At 36.6% G+C, this 18431-nt stretch overlaps 1 protein-coding gene across 1 annotated transcript in view; it reads right to left on the bottom strand.

The window, feature by feature from the left end:
- bltp3a (bridge-like lipid transfer protein family member 3A) overlaps positions 1–18431 on the bottom strand; it is an 83912-nt gene that overhangs the window by 21461 nt on the left and 44020 nt on the right. The window contains exons 10-12 of the mRNA XM_051924630.1: positions 12200–12373; positions 9110–9216; positions 8802–8943 (exon numbers count right to left, since the gene is read on the bottom strand). Of these exons, the coding sequence (XP_051780590.1) occupies positions 8802–8943; positions 9110–9216; positions 12200–12373 (423 nt within the window). The remainder of the gene's footprint in view (positions 1–8801; positions 8944–9109; positions 9217–12199; positions 12374–18431) is intronic.

Genomic DNA, 18431 nt, shown 5'->3' with positions numbered 1-18431 from the left:
CCCTGCATCTAATGTCACCTACAAAGAAAAAAAAAATTGCTAGTCCACTGAAAAGTAATCGAATTACATTAATATCGTTACATGTTTTCATAATTGGTATTCCAGGGCAATCAAATAAATAATACTGAAGAAATGATAAGCACATGCCATAAAAGAAAATCATGCTTTTCTAAAGAACAGCCGTTTCCTTTTTTAGTTGACAGGAGACTGATGTTGTTTATTAAAACATACAGCACCCTTTCCAACAGAGACAAAAGCAAAAGTGGGAAGAGACAAGAAGAGAATAAGCCTGCACATCACAACCTATTTTACTTCCTTTCTGACACAGAGACAGCACCTGGAAAGCCTGGTGGCAATTTCTAATTTCAATCTAAATATTAAGTTATACTTATTTAGTTTGTTTTTGCTTTCACAACCATTAAATTAAGCAAATAAACACAATTATGCATTAAAATTCCCATACTCCTTTGGACAGTACACAATGCATACATTTCTCAAATATATAGAAAATAATTTGAGTGTAATGCAAAAACAAAACAAATACACACACTACTACTTCTAAAGACAGCAAAACTGCATTTTACATAAACATTAACTATAGCTATACCTTGCATTCCACCATGGAGCCACAATTGTGCTGTATATTATTCCTCTTCAGTACTCATCTAATGATTATTTACAGATGTCAACAGGTATGCACAAATGGGACATCACTCAGTAGCTGTCCACCAACAAATGTCTTCTGACACACTGTCGAATTGGCTCAGATGAAGACATAATAGGTAATCCCAAGATACTGTGCCACAATATCTGTAAAAGGTTCTTACTGACTGCAAAATAACCTGTACACTCAGTGCAATCAACATTTACAGCAGGTATAAGTAGGCTCCCAGAGGTATCAGTTACAATCCACTATTTCATTTAAATAATGTTTAAGTTTTGGATTCATGAGGTGGTGGTCAGAGACACAGACACATAATTCAATACATGTTCTTCTGGGTGGGCTTTCTTTATTGCTGCTGTACTATATCCAAACATATCAATCCCCAGTTCCTGTCCTTCAATTTTCATTCTTTTATCGCTTCTCCACACAAATTGCAATACACAAAACATGTTAGTGAAATTAAAACTAGCCACAGCCTCAGAACATTTAACATGCTAGTTTAGTTGCAATGGGGTTTGAGAAACAATCTTAAATTTATGATCGATCTTAAGAGGAAGTTTAGACTATTCTTAGTGTTGCAATACTTTTGGGAAACTCAGCCCAGTACTCCAGCTGGATTTGCAGTCTGCAAGCTTTTAAAAAAATAAAACAAAACACTTGCAGTATTGTCATTTGACGTGTACATTAGCTGAACATAATGAGATTATGAAAATACTTCATTGTTCTGCAAAGATTCATTGCACATTGTCTCTTCAATGCTGGATAAAGTATATTATGCTCCTTGCTATGTAGCATAGATCAGGCAGTGACAGGGAGAGCCCAACCTAGTATATCATGCTGATCCCTTGCATCACAGGCTCTGTGGGTGTTACTAATAGTGACACAAGCTTGTGAAATGCAAAGAGGGATAAAGAATTCAAAGTATTGTGGACTCTGAGTACAATTTTACCTCAGCAAGGTCAGATGGTGCAATGGTTAGCAGTGGTGCCTCACAACTCACTACAATTTCTGAGCCCTCAGACTCACTTAAAAGATTATTGCACCAGCATAATGCACGCAAAACTGCCCCAGTTTCTCCTTCTTCATTGAGTTCAATGCATTTTGCATAGTTCACCAAAATTTCTGAACATTTCTGAGTTTTTGCCAAACTCAAGGCGAAGTACATTTAACAGGGTTTGTTCTCTTATAAGTCTGTTTTGACCTGATTTTTGACACCTCTTTTAGGTGCCTTGGATACAAAAAGTATCACAACAAACCAATATTAATTGGTGGACCATCGTTACTTGTAGTACCAATGATCCTAAGTTTTAGAACATATAACATTTAGGATAGTTTAATGGTTTGTGAGAAAATAAAGTACCTTAAATGCAGTGGAAACCTTTTTTTTTTGCTTCTTTTAAAGTTACAGCACTGGACTAAAAGCCTTTAAGATTAGATAAGATAAAAGATTATTTTTAGGATGTTTTTATGGGTGGTGAATAAACAAACTCCTCTAAAGGCTGTCAAAAATGAAAGTATGGGTGACATAACTGACCAAAAAGACATGGTAAAATAAATATTTTTTAGAAGATGTACAAATTATAAGATGTTTAACTTTAGGAAAAAATCACAAGTCTTCTTCCTGAATTGATAAAATTTAGTGAGCTTTTACTGATTTCAAACACAAAATGGGTCTAATTTGACCCAAAGAAGCCATAAGGGTTAAGCGAAGAACACTGTTTTGTAATGATGCTAAAGCTAATTCACATAAAACCAAATGAGAAAACTAGAAATGTAAATGATTGAAATGATTTTAAAATAAAACCTAGCATGGCTATATATTTTTTTTTTTTTCCAAAATGAGGGGAGCATTTTTCGTGCATAGGCTATATTAAGACTGAGGTTTATATGCTTTCCTCACAGTTTTTCCCATAAATCTTAGAATTACTCAATAAATAAATAACTAAATACCATGACAGATGACTGTAGAATTTCATTACTGGAAAAGTTTCACCCCGAAGGAATGAGTGGCTATGATGACCCTGCAATGGCCCATGAATCTCTATACATTACATTCACAAATTTTATTTATAAAAGGAAAGAGAAATTTTTCCCCAAGGATGTTTAAGAGGAAGACATCAATATTCTACAATCACTTCTGAGATGAGGAGGTTAAACGACTGCTTTAAAGCGTGTATATAGTGAGAATGGCTAAAACACCTTTGAGGGGCAAAGACCGTCCTCCCTTTTTTGTAAGATGAAAACAGATTTTAAAAGACTGCTCCACAAGCATATGTAATATGTAACTATGGGATGTTCATTGACACAAATTAATTGATTTCAAAGTTAAGTGTAATTTCTTTAATAAGTCTAGCATAAGAGCATGTCTGCAGAAAGGAATGAATGAAGGCAGATTAAGATTAAGATAAAAAAAAATGAATAAAGAAATTAAATACATGATTTGCATATCTTGCCTGTCACTAGAGGTTTACAAAGATTATAGCTACAACATTTTATCTGACCTTAAGAATTCAAGTTTTTCACCTTGTGACTGTTAAACTTCATATTCCTTGTACTGTTTGTTTATAATGCCAGAGAACTGACTGCAACATTAACAGCCAGCCTTGATTCTCATACATAGAGAAACAGGAAATGGCAAAGTGTAGTGGACTTCACCAAAGTTAGGAGACTAACAATCATGAGGCAAAACTGTGATAGATGACCACGAATTGGAAACGACATCCTGTCTTATTTCTTTGTGGCATATCTACACTCCTGTCTCCTTCGTACTCATATCAAGTCGACATTACCCTTATTGCTTAATGACACACAAGAACTTTTCTAATGAAACTCTATTTACAATCTGCATTTTCAGACTGGACTAAAGATTGTGAAGTTGAGGGTGAGCTAAAATAAAGTACCACATTTCTCAAAGTCATTGCACGAGGTAGAGGCAGCCGACTGGGTTGGGGTGGGGGTCCTTTGATAGGTGATCCCTTTTAGTTTTCAGTCTGCAACATGGCTTGGTCCGTGTGCACCATGCTTTCACTGTTGGAGCATTCTTCAAAAACAACAAATCCATCATCACTATGCAACATGCCTTCTGAACGCACTTCAGCATTCCTCCTAACAGTGATGTCCCAAATTGGAAAACAATTCTTCAGTGGGTCGCTAAATTTAGACAGATGGGTACAACATTGAACAGAAAATCTCCAGGCCGTCCTCAGACTGTATAAATGCCTGAAAACATCCAAGCTGTAAGAGCATCAGTTTTGCAGTCTCCTAGAAATTCAGTGCAAACATGCTTCTGCCTTAGACATTTTCAACATGTCTCTGGAGGATTTTGCCTGAGGACCTTAATTTCCATCCATACAAAATGATGGTAGTGCAGGAACTCACTGACAGAGACTGGGACAGCCACAGAGACTTGAGCGCAAATATTCTGCAAACTGTTCATCAAGATGCCATCGTCATATGCAGTGATGAGGCATATTTCCATTTGAATGGTTGCGTAAATAAGAAAAATTTTTGCTATTGGGCTGAAACCAACCCTCGTGAAATTCATCATGACCCCTGCACAGTGAGCATGTTACAGTTTGGAGTGTGTTGCAGAATTTGGCATTGTGGGCCCTTATGTTTTTGAGGATGGGGGAGCAACGGTCACCGTCGCTTCAGAACATTACATTGAAATGCTCGAGAACTTTTTGTGGCCCCATCTGGAACAAATGGATGTGATGGATGTGGTGGATGCTTGGTTTCAACAGGATGGAGCAACAGCTCATACAGCATGGAGATCCATGCAAGTTTTGCGGGAGATGTTTCTGGGGAAGCTGATCTCCCTGCGCTGCAATGTCGGGTGGCCTTCATATTCGCCTGATCTCGCTCAGTGCAATTTCTTCTTGTGGGGCTATCTCAAGTCGAAGGTATACACACACCGACTTCAAAACCTTGAAGCCCTCAAGGACGCTATTTGCCACAAAATCACTGCTATTCCCCTTGAAATGGCCAAATGAGTCATGCGAGCATTCAGAAATCATCTTGCAGAGTTTATCTCTAATAATGGCCACTACCTTGAAGACATCATTTTTAAAACACAATGAAAACAACCTATTTTGTTACTGTTTCTTGTGTCTTAATGAAATTTATTTTATCTTGTAGCATTTTTGTAGAATAAACATTTGAAATGTGGTACTTCTTTTTGGCTCACCTTGTACTTTCCTACCTTTTACTCAGTACTGGAATCTTGTTACAACCTACATCTGGTACAGCTGAAACGTTGGCAAATGACTAGAGGACAGTAATAAGCTATTTCTCTGCACTTCTTTTCAATAACATGAAGTTGTATTTAAATGCCATTTTATATAGACCAAGAGGCGCAGTGTGTAAAAACGTAGGACAAATTTCTGGGCCTATATCATTTAATTCTATGGTTAACAAAAAGACTACTTGCAAATACCAATAGGCACGTTCATGCACCAATGTATGTCAAAGAAGTATACTCTGACTGGTACCCAAAAGAAGGCAGTTTCAGTCAACTTGTATACACTACCGATCAAAATATGGCACACTTAATGATTCCTTGATTTGTTTTTTTATTTGCCATTGTTTATTTGTTCTATGTCAGTGTAATATTGGCCAAGTGGTACTTCATAGGGTGTAGTAACACAGTCTGTTCCAACTCTTCTTTAAGACAGACAGAGTGTTTTTAAGTAATCAACACAAGTTTGTAAATTTGTTTGTTTCAACTTGCAAGGCTTAATTTACTTTGATTGCAGCAGAAAATCTGTTGGTTGTTCCCTGAAGAAGGTCCGTTTGTAATATTCAGAAATTAAATTTTTTCAGTTTTTCCTAACCTAAACTTTAAAGTTAAACCTCTGGCAGTTTACTGCTTACTTGTTCATCATTTTAGGTCATTCATTGCATTTCAACTGAAAAACTGAAAAAAATGAGGTGTTCTAAAACATTTGACCGATAGTGTATGTTGTACTGCATTTACACTACCTGCTTTCAGGCTTTGGCTCGGAGTTAAGAACGGCACTCAAGATATATAAAATAATAATAACCAATATTTTTTATTGTTGAGTTAAAAGAATATGCTACTCAAAAATGTTATTTACCTTGTGTTTTTTGTAATGATGGTTGCAGAAAAAATTTTATTCTAATGTTACCTCTGAGAAAGGAGATAAAGTTCCTGATAAAATTGACATTAATGAGGGCCAATGCTTGAAAACAGCAAACAATATGAAAACGCTCATGAAAAAATTCTTAGGTTACTTGTATCATGTAATCTACATGTCATGTATCCAACTATATGCTTAAAAAACTACAAACACATGTACTGTATTTTGGTTAAAATATTGTTAAATAAATAACTTCCAAAAAATACTTCCTTGCATTAAAAAGAAGCACTTTTAAACAGGATGGAGCTTTTGAATTGGTCTTTAAACCACAGCAAAGCATATCTAAATTTTTTGACCGTTTGAGAAACTGCACTGATTCTTCTTTGAAGAATTCTTGAAACACCTTGGATATGCACAAATATGACACCAACCTTCCACCTGATACTATTTTCACTCTGTTGTCTTTAACTTTTAATGACTAATTGTACTCCTATCTCAGACTGTACTCTGCAATGTTCATATGATGTGAAGTTCCATGTTAGCCAAAGAATGAGCTACTACTGGAAATCGCTCAAGACCGATAAATGTGGAAGGCGGCAGGTCTTCAATTCAAAAGCTTGTTTTCATTTGCACAAATTCCATTTTCTGAAACAGGTTAACTTAATAACATTTTAACATAAATACAGGTGATTAAATGGATTGTAAAACACAATTAACTCGGATTTTTTTTTTTACAGTTAGGTCCATAAATATTTGGACAGACACAACTTTTTTCTAATTTTGGTTCTGTTCATTACCACAATGAATTTTAAATAAAACAACTCAAATGCAGTTGAAGTGCAGACTTTCAGCTTTAATTCAGTGGGGTGAACAAAACGATTGCATAAAAATGTGAGGCAACTAAAGCATTTTTTGAACACAATCCCTTCATTTCAGGGGCTCCAAAGTAATTGGACAAATTAAATAACTGGAAATAAAATGTTCATTTGTAATACTTGGTTGAAAACCCTTTGCTGGCAATGACAGCCTGACGTCTTGAACTCATGGACATCACCAGATGCTGGGTTTCCTCCTTTTTAATGCTCTGCCAGGCCTTTACTGCAGCGGCTTTCAGTTGCTGTTTGTTTGTGGGCCTTTCTGTCTGAAGTTTAGTCTTCAACAAGTGAAATAAATGCATGCTCAATTGGGTTAAGATCAGGTGACTGACTTGGCCATTCAAGAATTTTCCACTTCTTTGCTTTAATAAACTCCTGGGTTGCTTTGGCTGTATGTTTTGGGTCATTGTCCATCTGTATAATGAAACGCCACCCAATCAATTTGACTGCATTTAGCTGGATCTGAGCAGACAGTATGTCTCTGAACACCTCAGAATTCATTCAGCTGCTTCTGTCCTGTGTCACATCATCAATAAGCACTAGTGTCCCAGTGCCACTGGCAGCCATGCACGCCCAAGCCATCACACTGCCTCCACCGTGTTTTATAGATGATGTGGTATGCTTTGGATAATGAGCTGTTCCACGCCTTCTCCATACTTTTTTCTTGCCATCATTCTGGTAGAGGTTGATCTTGGTTTCATCTGTCCAAAGAATGTTTTTCCAGAACTGTGCTGGCTTTTTTAGATGTTCTTTAGCAAAGTCCAATCTAGCCTTTCTATTCTTGAGGCTTATGAGTGGCTTGCACCTTGCAGTGTACCCTCTGTATTTACTTTCATGCAGTCTTCTCTTTATGGTAGACTTGGATATCGATACGCCTACCCCCTGGAGAGTGTTGTTCACTTGGTTGGCTGTTGTGAAGGGGTTATCTTCACCATGGAAATGATTCTGCGATCATCCACCACTGTTGTCTTCCGTAGACGTCCAGGTCTTTTTGCGTTGCTGAGTTCACCAGTGCTTGCTTTTTCCCAGGATGTACCAAACTGTAGATGTTGCACTCGTAATATTGTAGCAATTTCTCGGATGGGTTTTTTCTGTTTTCGCAGCTTAAGGATGGCTTCTTTCACCTGCATGGAGAGCTCCTTTGACCGCATGTTGTCTGTTCACAGCAAAATCTTCCACATGCAAGCAACACACCTCAAATCAACACCAGGCCTTCTATCTGCTTAATTGATAATGACATAACAATGGACTTGCCCACACCTGCCCATGAAATAGCCTTTGAGTCAATTGTCCAATTACTTTTGAGCCCCAGAAATGAAGGGATTGTGTTTAAAAAAATGCTTTAGTTGCCTCACATTTTTATGGAATCGTTTTTTTCACCCCAATGAATTAAAGCTGAAAGTCTACACTTCAGCTGCATCTGAGTTGTTTCATTTAAAATTCATTGTTGTAATGTACAGAACCAAAATTAGAAAAAAGTTGTCTCTGTCCAAATATTTATAGACCTAACTGTATATTTGCTATTGTTCAGCATGTGCTCCCATTGAAATATATTGTATTAGATCTGTTATCTCCGTTCTCCTTGGAAACATTAATAATAGTTTTTTTCTGTAATACAGGTGCATCTCAATAAATTAGAATACCATCGAAAAGTTGATGATATTTTCGATGATATTCTACTTTATTCATCTTGCAGACACAAAGTAAACAGCTCATCAGCAGAGCATATACTAATACAAGTAAATAGCTTGCAAAATCAAGTAGAAACTAAACCAGCAGACCTATAGATTGTTTAGAAAAAGATTCTATGTTGTACGTTTTTGCCTTGTCTGTCTTTCCTGTTTAGATACAACCAAATATCCATTTCTACAATATTCCTGTTAACAATAAAATCCATTAATTTACTTTTATTCAAGTCTGATAGGTAGAACCGTGACAGGAAGGTATTGAAAAGTACTCTCAAAATTATCATTAATTAGTGAAGATGATAGAAAACCAAATCAAAAAATTCTTAGATTCCTAACCCACGTGGCTGGGATCACCCCACTTATGATCTGCATCCTAGGCGAATGCCTAATTTGCTTTAGTGGTGGTGCCGGCCCTGGTTACCACATCACTCTCCTGATTCAGGGACTTCTACTTAAAGCTATCCTGGATACTTACCTGGAAACTGAGGGTAATCAGGCAAGTAGTATTCTGTGAACTGGACATAGATGGCAGGTACATTGTCTGGGAGCTGCAGAGACTTCCTGTCACAGGAAACTAAAGCACGCGTCTTCTTACTATGGCGGCCCCCAGTGGACACCTATCAAGAAGGGCAGGTATAGTCATTTGTATTCTATTTCAATTTAGGATAGATGACTGATTTAAAAGGACAGCTTCATTCTTATATGTTTCCCAAATTCAGACAGTAAGAACTTACTGCACACATTAAAACCTTAATTGAAAATACAGGTATATACAATAGCTACCTGATGGATGTCAAGGTCATCTACTCGGAGTACCACACAACTGCACCGTAGCCTCTTCCATGGAGGTATAGAGTCAGACGGAAAGAACATTTGTGTTGACTCCCCATCTGTGACAAAACAAAATATCAATAAGTATTAAAAGCAGCAAAGGAGATGTGTAGTAAGAGGAGCTGACATAACAGATTAAAAGTGGTACCTACTAAAAGAGTTTTAAAAATACGGATTGTTGCATATACAAGCTTTTCTGTTACAAAACATGATATGGATGTGTGAATATGGGAGATGCAGAAAAAGTGGAGGAAATACTGTAAATTGTATTTTGTATGATTTACTCAAGTGGATTAACAAAGGGGAAAATAAAAAAAAATGACTGCAAGATCCCTCACAGGAAAGAAAGATATGACTGTATTATTATCTACAGTAGATTAATGGATGTATCATTACCTAGATTAATGGAAAATGTATTCACTTTTTAAAATTGGGATTTACTGTAATTTATTGCAATTTGTACTTTTTTGCAGCTTATTAAAGATAAATCTAAATTTTAATTTCTTCAAGTCAAGTTATGTACTGGGGGATCATCGAGAGACACACTTTCAACAAACACCTAAGCTATTAATTACATGCCCTAGGAGAAGCATGTAAATACAGAAAAGGAGAAGGCCAAAAATTGACCTGCTGTTGTTGAATCCACAGTAAATACCCAGGTATGCTTGTTTAACGTGTCAAATAAGAGGACTGGAAAGAAGGAAGAAATACAAGTTTATTACAGAGGAAAGTGAAGAATTGGTAGAAGAGTAGCGTGAATGCTGAAGTAGCTAATTAAACAATGAAAACAAAATACTCGAGTTGTCAGGTTGTCACCCGAGTATGGCAAACACTCTGCCGTCATTTGTATTTTTGGCAGAAGTTACCTTCTGTAGAAGTCTTCTGGGATCAGAGAAAGACATCATCTTTCACTTTTTTGTAGACTTTATACTACAATTTATTCCAAAGAGTTAGACACTTAAAGAAACTTCTCTAGGTGATTTTATGGGAGATTTTTTATTTAATGCTGAGAGGAAGGATGAGTGGTAGTGGTCAACAATTAACACTGATGTAGATTGCTATGGGAATTGAAAATGTCAGAAAGTGAACAAAAATAGATTAAAAAAGGATTGAAAATCAGAACTGTTTAAGGTTTCTGCATTAAAAGTGACACTTGCATATAAAAATTGGGAAAAAAGAAGGGGACTATAAGAAATATGTTTCTGTGGTCTGAAAGTTTAAAATCACTGCCATGAGTAAGATTAAGCTAGGTTTGTACACCATGTCCCAGGTGAAAATGGGAGAGGATAAGAAGATTAACATTCTGGACCAAATCAAAATTAGTGAGGGTTAGAAATCCTGTGGTAGACTGACATATATGAATATTTGTGTAAAACAAAGAAATCTCAAAGATGAATTGTCTGGGAAAGAGTGTTTAATTTAGTCAGATCGTTAACGAAAGTTGAAATATTCTTTAAAGGCAATAAAAAAAGAGGAGAAGGATGGGACTATACATATTTACAGTATATTTTACAGGAAATAATTTAACATTATTTCATTATAATGTCCAAAATAATATTATGGAATGCACAAAAAAGTCAGTGGAATGTAAGAGGCTTAGTAATGAAAGAAAGAGAGACAGAGAGCAAGAAAACTCTTCTGATTAGTGCCAATATTAGTACAGCACATCTCTGTGGTAATCACAAGCAGATGTTGTTTGTGACAATTATAACAGAATGTTGGGAAAAATAGTACATGTTAATCAATATTAGGCATCAACAGTGTAAAGACATTCAAAGCTGTTTATAATCTGACAATACTACAACTGCTACTACAGCTAAATCAAGAATCAAGAACAGAATATCAATTACACCAGTTGCAGAAAACCAACAACTATAACTGCATGCAAATAATCTATCAAAAGGCATGTTCAGAAACTCCCAAAGAGATTTAAACTAAATTGCTTACAAAATTAGAATTTTACATTAATGAGAACGTAAATCTAAATATGAGAAAACAGGCCAAAAACAATCTTCAGTGAAAGATATGAATGAGAAAAGTTAAAAAAAATTACAAAGTGAGAATCATCTGCAAATGTGTTACTGTACATCTCCTCTGTCTTTCTATTTTTAATAAATTGATTTTATTAACCTTGACTCTGAATATAAAATTACTGTATAATGTTGATTGCTAATATTTTAGAAGCTTTGTTCACATTTTAATACTCTCACGATTCCACTACATTAGTAAATAAAGCATTAAAGATTACAACCAAATGACAAATGTGACATCAGTTACCTGGGATTGCAGAGACTAGTTAAATATTCTAAAAGTAACAAGTTTTCCTCTGCTCACTTCAAAGATTCATTTTACAGACATTTACTGTTTTGCAATTATTGGACAGTACACTATGATAACCGAGAGTTTAAAATCATAAAATTATTTTTTGAAAAAGTGACTTTTAACCGTGAATAAATGTTATTTCTTTAGTCTGTGCACATTGTTGCTTAAATTAAACTGAAAGACAAGTGTCTTCTGAAAAATCAGACTAGTCATTACCAACCTGTCACACACACACACACACAAAAAGAAATTAATTTTAAGTTCAGCAACAAACAACAAATTATAGTGATGAGGTTTGATGTGGTCCAGTCTAGACTGATCTGTTGTGTACATGCTATGAATTTAGTAGCAGTTAGAAAATACGTATTAAGTCACAGGTTCAAGAGGGTCAACAACAAGAGAAATATAATCAAGGTAGGCGACACAAAAACTTGAAAATAACTGCCAGAGGACAGGAAGTACCAGAAGAAGAGTCAGCAATGGAGCATGAAAGGGTGAGGAAGAATATAGAAACCATAGCTCAAAAACAAGCAACATATCAGAAATTAACTAAAAAAACTTCACATAAATTATTAGTTTGGCTCTATATTAAAGAATAGTGAGAAGCGTGCAACTTCAGTTCCATTATTTAATGGAAAAAGTACTCTGTGATGTCTTCATCCTGTATTAGTAAAGGCAATGTAAAGTTTAATAGTACAGATGAAATGAATCCAGACTGACCATGAGAGCGAGAAGGCTGACTGCTTGGAGACTCTCTGGCTCCCAAAGGGGTACCATCCATGTACCTGGTTGGACCTTCAGCATTCCACTTGAAATTCTGCAGACTCTTGTTTACCCACTGCTCTCGAATTTCCATGGCACTGCAATGTCTCTCCCAGTGCCTTGAACCATCACCTTGAAGAGAGGAACAGAAAATCGGAAACCAATCACAATGTTGACAGAACCTGGGAAACCTTTTTTTGTGCAAAGGTTTAGGGTACAAATAGTGCCAAATGTACTTAACAACAAAGAACACAAAATAGTGGACCCAAGTGGAGGTGGAAATAGGTAAAGTAACTAAGTAGTAATGTAGCGGTAAGAGGGAAACATGATAATATAAATGGGGAACGATATGACAGAAGATTTGATGGGTTGGGCAGAATTGGTTAAGACAGAAATGAAAATGCAGCAATGCTCTTTAATAAATAAATTAAATGATGACTGAAATAAAACTTTGACAGTTTTTAAAATTTAGTGAATTAAAACGTTTAAAGACTTGGAACACCATATTTGTAAATTAATCTTTTGTGCAGTGCAGAAAAGTAAACCCCATTTCCCAGTACACACCACATCAAGAGACATTTTAAGCAATTCTGTATTTAATAGTGCATATAACCTACTGCTTTAGCTATAGTGTGTTATTTTAGACTGCATTAAAGTAACAATTTTCAGCTATTTTCTTATATTTATTTTAGCAGTTATAGCATAAATATACAGTAATCCCTCCTCCATCGCGGGGGTTGCGTTCCAGACCCCCCCGCGAAAGGTGAAAATCCGCGAAGTAGAAACCATATGTTTATATGGTTATTTTTATATTGTCATGCTTGGGTCACAGATTTGCACAGAAACACAGGAGGTTGTAGAGAGACAGGAACGTTATTCAAACACTGCAAACAACCATTTTTCTCTTTTTCAAAAGTTTAAACTGTGCTCCATGACAAGACAGAGATGACAGTTCTGTCTCACAATTAAAAGAATGCACACATATCTTCCTCTTCAAAGGAGTGCGCGTCAGAGAGAGAGAGAGAGAGAGAGAGAGAGAGAAAAAAGCAAACAGTCAAAAATCAATAGGGCTGTTTGGCTTTTAAGTATGCGAAGCACCGCCGGACAAAGTAGCTGCGAGGAAGGGAGCAAGCATTTTTCAGCATTTTTTAGAGGAGCGTCCGTATCCTCTATGCCAGTATGTGAACAGCCCCTCTGCTCACACCCCCTCCGTCAGAGAGAGAGAGAGAGAGAGGAAAGCAAACAATCAAAAATCAATACGTGCTGTTTGATCTTTTAAGTATGCGAAGCACCATGCGGGAAGCATATCGCTTGCAAAGCAGCCACTTGTAAGCCCAGCAAAGAAGGGAGAAGGTAATCTTTCAGCGTTTTTTGAGGAGCGGCCGTGTCCACTAGGGGTGCGAACAGCCCCCGTGCTCACAATATATTTGAGGAGTTTTATTTAATACATAATACGCGCTGTGGTTGGGTAGCTTCTCAGCCATCTGCCAATAGCGTCCCCTGTATGAAATCAACTGGACAAACCAACTGAGGAAGCGTGTATCAGAAATTAAAAGACCCATTGTCCGCAGAAATCCGCGAACCAGCAAAAAATCTGCGATATATATTTAAATATGCTTACATATAAAATCTGCGATAGAGTGAAGCCGCGAAAGTTGAAGCGCGATATAGCGACAGATTACTGTAATGCAAATTTTTAGCTCATATTCAGGTGCAGGAGTAAACAAAACTCCATCAGTAGATTCAGGGGTGGTGTCTACCCACATGTCATAAGGGCACTCAACACCTACAACTCATTTATAAAATGTACAAATAAGATCACAGAAATGTCTCTATATGTTGCATTCTACAGTACTTATGTTAATGTATTTTTTGGAATAGGTATTGTTTTGCCATCACTGGTCAAGTAATAATTTCACTGTACTACGAATACATGATGATTAAATTAAGCTTCGAATAAAGATTTTGTAAACACAACATATTTAACAAATGATTGTTAAACTGTGTGCTGCTGCGTGGCACATATTTCTTTTGACTAAATGAATTGCAGTACTTATTAAAAGACTTCCCACAGTCAAGAAACATTCAGCCTCTGAATGAAAAGAAACATCTTGCCTGAAGAAGGGGCCTGAGCTGCCTCGAAAGCTTGCATATTGTAATCTTTTTAGTTAGCCAATAAAAGGTGTCATTTTGCTTGGCTTTTCTCTACATTTGTAACTTAGGCAAAACTAAGTCAGGAAAGTTAATTTTACGAAAGAGTTGGGGGAAGTGCCTGAAACAAGTTTGGTAAATGTTTCTCTGAAGTCTCTAAAACCCCACACAAAGCCAGGCTTCCTAACTGCCAAGCTTTACCTTAACATATGGTTTTGGGGGATGGCAAGTGTCAAGATGTTCTTTGCCCCATTGGTCTGAAGCATGGCTGTTTGGAATTGGCTTGTATCAAAAACCTTTAAGTACCATGACACACTATTGGCTGTAGGGGTTGGACAGAATACCCATAAATTTGCTTGCTTTATCTCACTCTCTCTCTCTCTTATCAAACTGATGCATGAACTGAAAAGGACAACACAATGAAGAGCACAGCTCGGCAGCCATATTGAGACAGGCATGCAGCCTGTTCTGAAGAAAGCTGTCCACAAATGATGCCTTAACTAGAGACATTTTTAAGTAACTAACAAGTATGTGTGCTGCCTGAACAACACTTCACCATTTATCAGGTTATATGTTTGCTAATATTCAAATGTACTTTGCATATTGTTATTATTTATGAATATTACCAATAATACATTTTTTAAATTGTTACTTAACTCCTGCTTGTCTTTTACTACACCTAATTACCCGAGGTTATAGGTGGGGAGAAGTTATATACTATAATACCTTATAAACAGTGGAAAGTCTGTGAGATTTGAGGCATTCTGACAAGGGCTACATATTAATAATACAAAAGGGGAAAGTAGAGTAATATATTACTCTACCAAGACAAAACAGGGCTCAATGTTAGCCACGCTTCCCTGAACAAATAAAATGAATCACTATTGAGATAGATAGATAGATAGATAGATAGATAGATAGATAGATAGATAGATAGATAGATAGATAGATAGATAGATAGATAGATAGATAGATAGATAGATAGATAGATAGATAGATAGATAGATAGATAGATAGATAGATAGATAGATACTTTATTAATCCCAAGGGGAAATTCACATACTCCAGCAGCACCTTACTGATACAAAAAACAATATTAAAGATTGATAATACAGTAATCCCTCGCTGTATTGCGCTTCGCCTTTCGCGGCTTCATTCTATCGCGGATTTTATATGTAAGCATATTTAAATATATATCGCGGATTTTTTGCTGGTTCGCGGATTTCTGAGGACAATGGGTCTTTTAATTTATGGTACATGCTTCCTCAGTTGGTTTGCCCAGTTGATTTCATACAAGGGACGCTATTGGCAGATGGCTGAGAAGCTACCCAACTTACTTTTCTCTCTCTCTCTCGCGCTGACTTTCTCTGATCCTGACGTAGGGGGATTGAGCAGGGGGGCTGTTCGCACACCTAGACGATACTGAGGCTCAAAAATGCTGAAAGATTATCTTCACATTGCTACCTTCTGTGCAGCTGCTTCGTGAAGCGACATGCTGCATGGTGCTTCGCATACTTAAAAGCACGAAGGGCACTTATTGATTTTCGATTGTTTGTTTTTCTCTGTCTCTCTCTATCTCTCTGCTCCTGACAGAGGGGGTGTGAGCTGCCACCTTCAACAGCTTTGTGCCGCGGTGCTTCGCATACTTAAAAGCCAAACAGCCCTATTAATTTGTTTGCTTTTCTCTATCTCTCTGACATTATCTGCTCCTGATGTGTACTCCTTTGAAGAGGAAGATATGTTTGCATTCTTTTAATTGTGAGACGGAACTGTCATCTCTGTCTTGTCATGGAGCACAGTTTAAACTTTTGAAAAAGAGACAAATGTTTGTTTGCAGTGTTTGAATAACGTTCCTGTCTCTCTACAACCTCCTGTGTTTCTGTGCAAATCTGTGACCCAAGCATGACAATATAAAAATAACCATATAAACATATGGTTTCTACTTCGCGGATTTTCTTATTTCGCGGATGGCTCTGGAACACAACCCCCGCAATGGAGGACGGATTACTGTAATGCAGGTAAAAAACAGACAATAACTTTATATAATGTTAACGTTTACTCCCCCCCGGATGGAACTGAAGAATCGCATAGTTTGGGGGAGGAACGATTTTCTCAGTCTGTCAATGGAGCAGAACAGTGACAGCAGTCTGTCGCTGAAGCTGCTCCTCTGTCTAGAGATGACACCGTTTAGTGGATGCAGTGGATAAGGGGGTGGTTAGGGGAATCCTTACATAATATGAGAAATATACTGCCTAGGTGGGTTGAACAGGCTTTCTCAGAAATTACAGTCTTTTCTCCCAACACAGGAAATCCCACCATCAATATGCTTTAACTAAAACGTATGAAATTATTTGGTTTACTTCATATTCACAATATCAAATTGTTTCCATTAAGTCGAATATCTGAAGAAAGTACACACTTTTTTCCCTTTTGCAGCTAGACATGAAGTGTGTCAGGATTCAGTGCTGAGACCAGTTATTTTTTCTATGTTGCTCTTAGATGACACCATTAAAAAAAATAATACCAAATTAAATACATATGATGATGACACTCAGTTGTGTTTATGAAATAGTCAATTAATACTTTTTAGTTATGTCATTAACTTGCTGCTTTGAGGTAAAAATAGGGGATTAAAGTTATTTTTTTGTCTTAACTGTCAGAATAAATAGAAACTCTTTTAGTAGGTACTAGCAAAATACCCGCGCTTCGCAGCGGAGAAGTAGTGTGTTAAAGAGGTTATGAAAAAGAAAAGGAAACATTTTAAAAATAACGTAACATGATTGTCAATGTAATTGTGTTGTCATTGTTATGAGTGTTGCTGTCATATATTTATATATATATATACACACACACACAAACACACACATAAACAAATATATACATATACATATATATACATATCTACATATACACATATAAACATATATATATATATATACATCCACATATATATACATATATATACACATATCAACATATATATACACATACATATACACACATACATACACACACACATATACATATACACATGCATACATACACATACATTTATATATATATATATATATATATATATATATATATATATATACACACACACACAGACACATATATCTACATATATATATTTACATATCTACATATATATACACATATATATACATATCTACATATATATATCTACATATATATATATTCACGGCATTCGAAGTCTGTGTCACAATCTGATAGTGTGGGTGGTTACCTACCAGGTAACGCTTTGTGGTTGGCCAACAATCTGCTAACATCCGCCACGGTGCCCTCAGTTTGTGAAGAGCAGATCATAGAATGGTTGAAATAGTTTACTGTCAAATAAATGCAAAGAGTACACAGACTTCGAATGCCGTGAATGTAATTACCCCGATCTACATGCTGTCAAATAAACGAACCACACGCCGTGGCGCAACGTTAGGGGCATCGCCTCTGACGCTGACGTCCGAGGTTCGATTCCCGAGAGGGAGTGCAGTGGAGTGTGTACACCTGATGAGCCCAGAATGAGGGCGAAACACGTGTCGTGTACTCTTTGCATTTATTTGACAGTAAACTATTTCAACCATTCTATGATCTGCTCTTCACAAACTGAGGGCACCGTGGCGGATGTTAGCAGATTGTTGGCCAACCACAAAGCGTTACCTGGTAGGTAACCACCCACACTATCAGATTGTGACACAGACTTCGAATGCCGTGAATGTAATTACCCCGATCTACATATATATATATATATATATATATATATATATATATATATATATATATATATATAGACATACATACATACATACATTCACATATTATATATATATATATATATATATATATATATATATATACCAGCTGAAATACCCAGCGTTGCCTGGGAGGAAAATAAAGTGTTTTTTTTTTAATTCCATCCATCCATCCATCCATCCATCCATTGTCTCCCGCTTATCCGAGGTCGGGTCGCGGGGGCAGCAGCTTGAGCAGAGATGCCCAGACTTCCCTCTCCCCGGCCACTTCT

The sequence above is a fragment of the Erpetoichthys calabaricus genome, chromosome 3 (assembly GCF_900747795.2).
Source record: "Erpetoichthys calabaricus chromosome 3, fErpCal1.3, whole genome shotgun sequence".
Taxonomy (NCBI): domain Eukaryota; kingdom Metazoa; phylum Chordata; class Cladistia; order Polypteriformes; family Polypteridae; genus Erpetoichthys; species Erpetoichthys calabaricus.
Note: the sequence above shows the minus strand (reverse complement) of the source record. Positions and strands in the feature narration are given on the sequence as shown.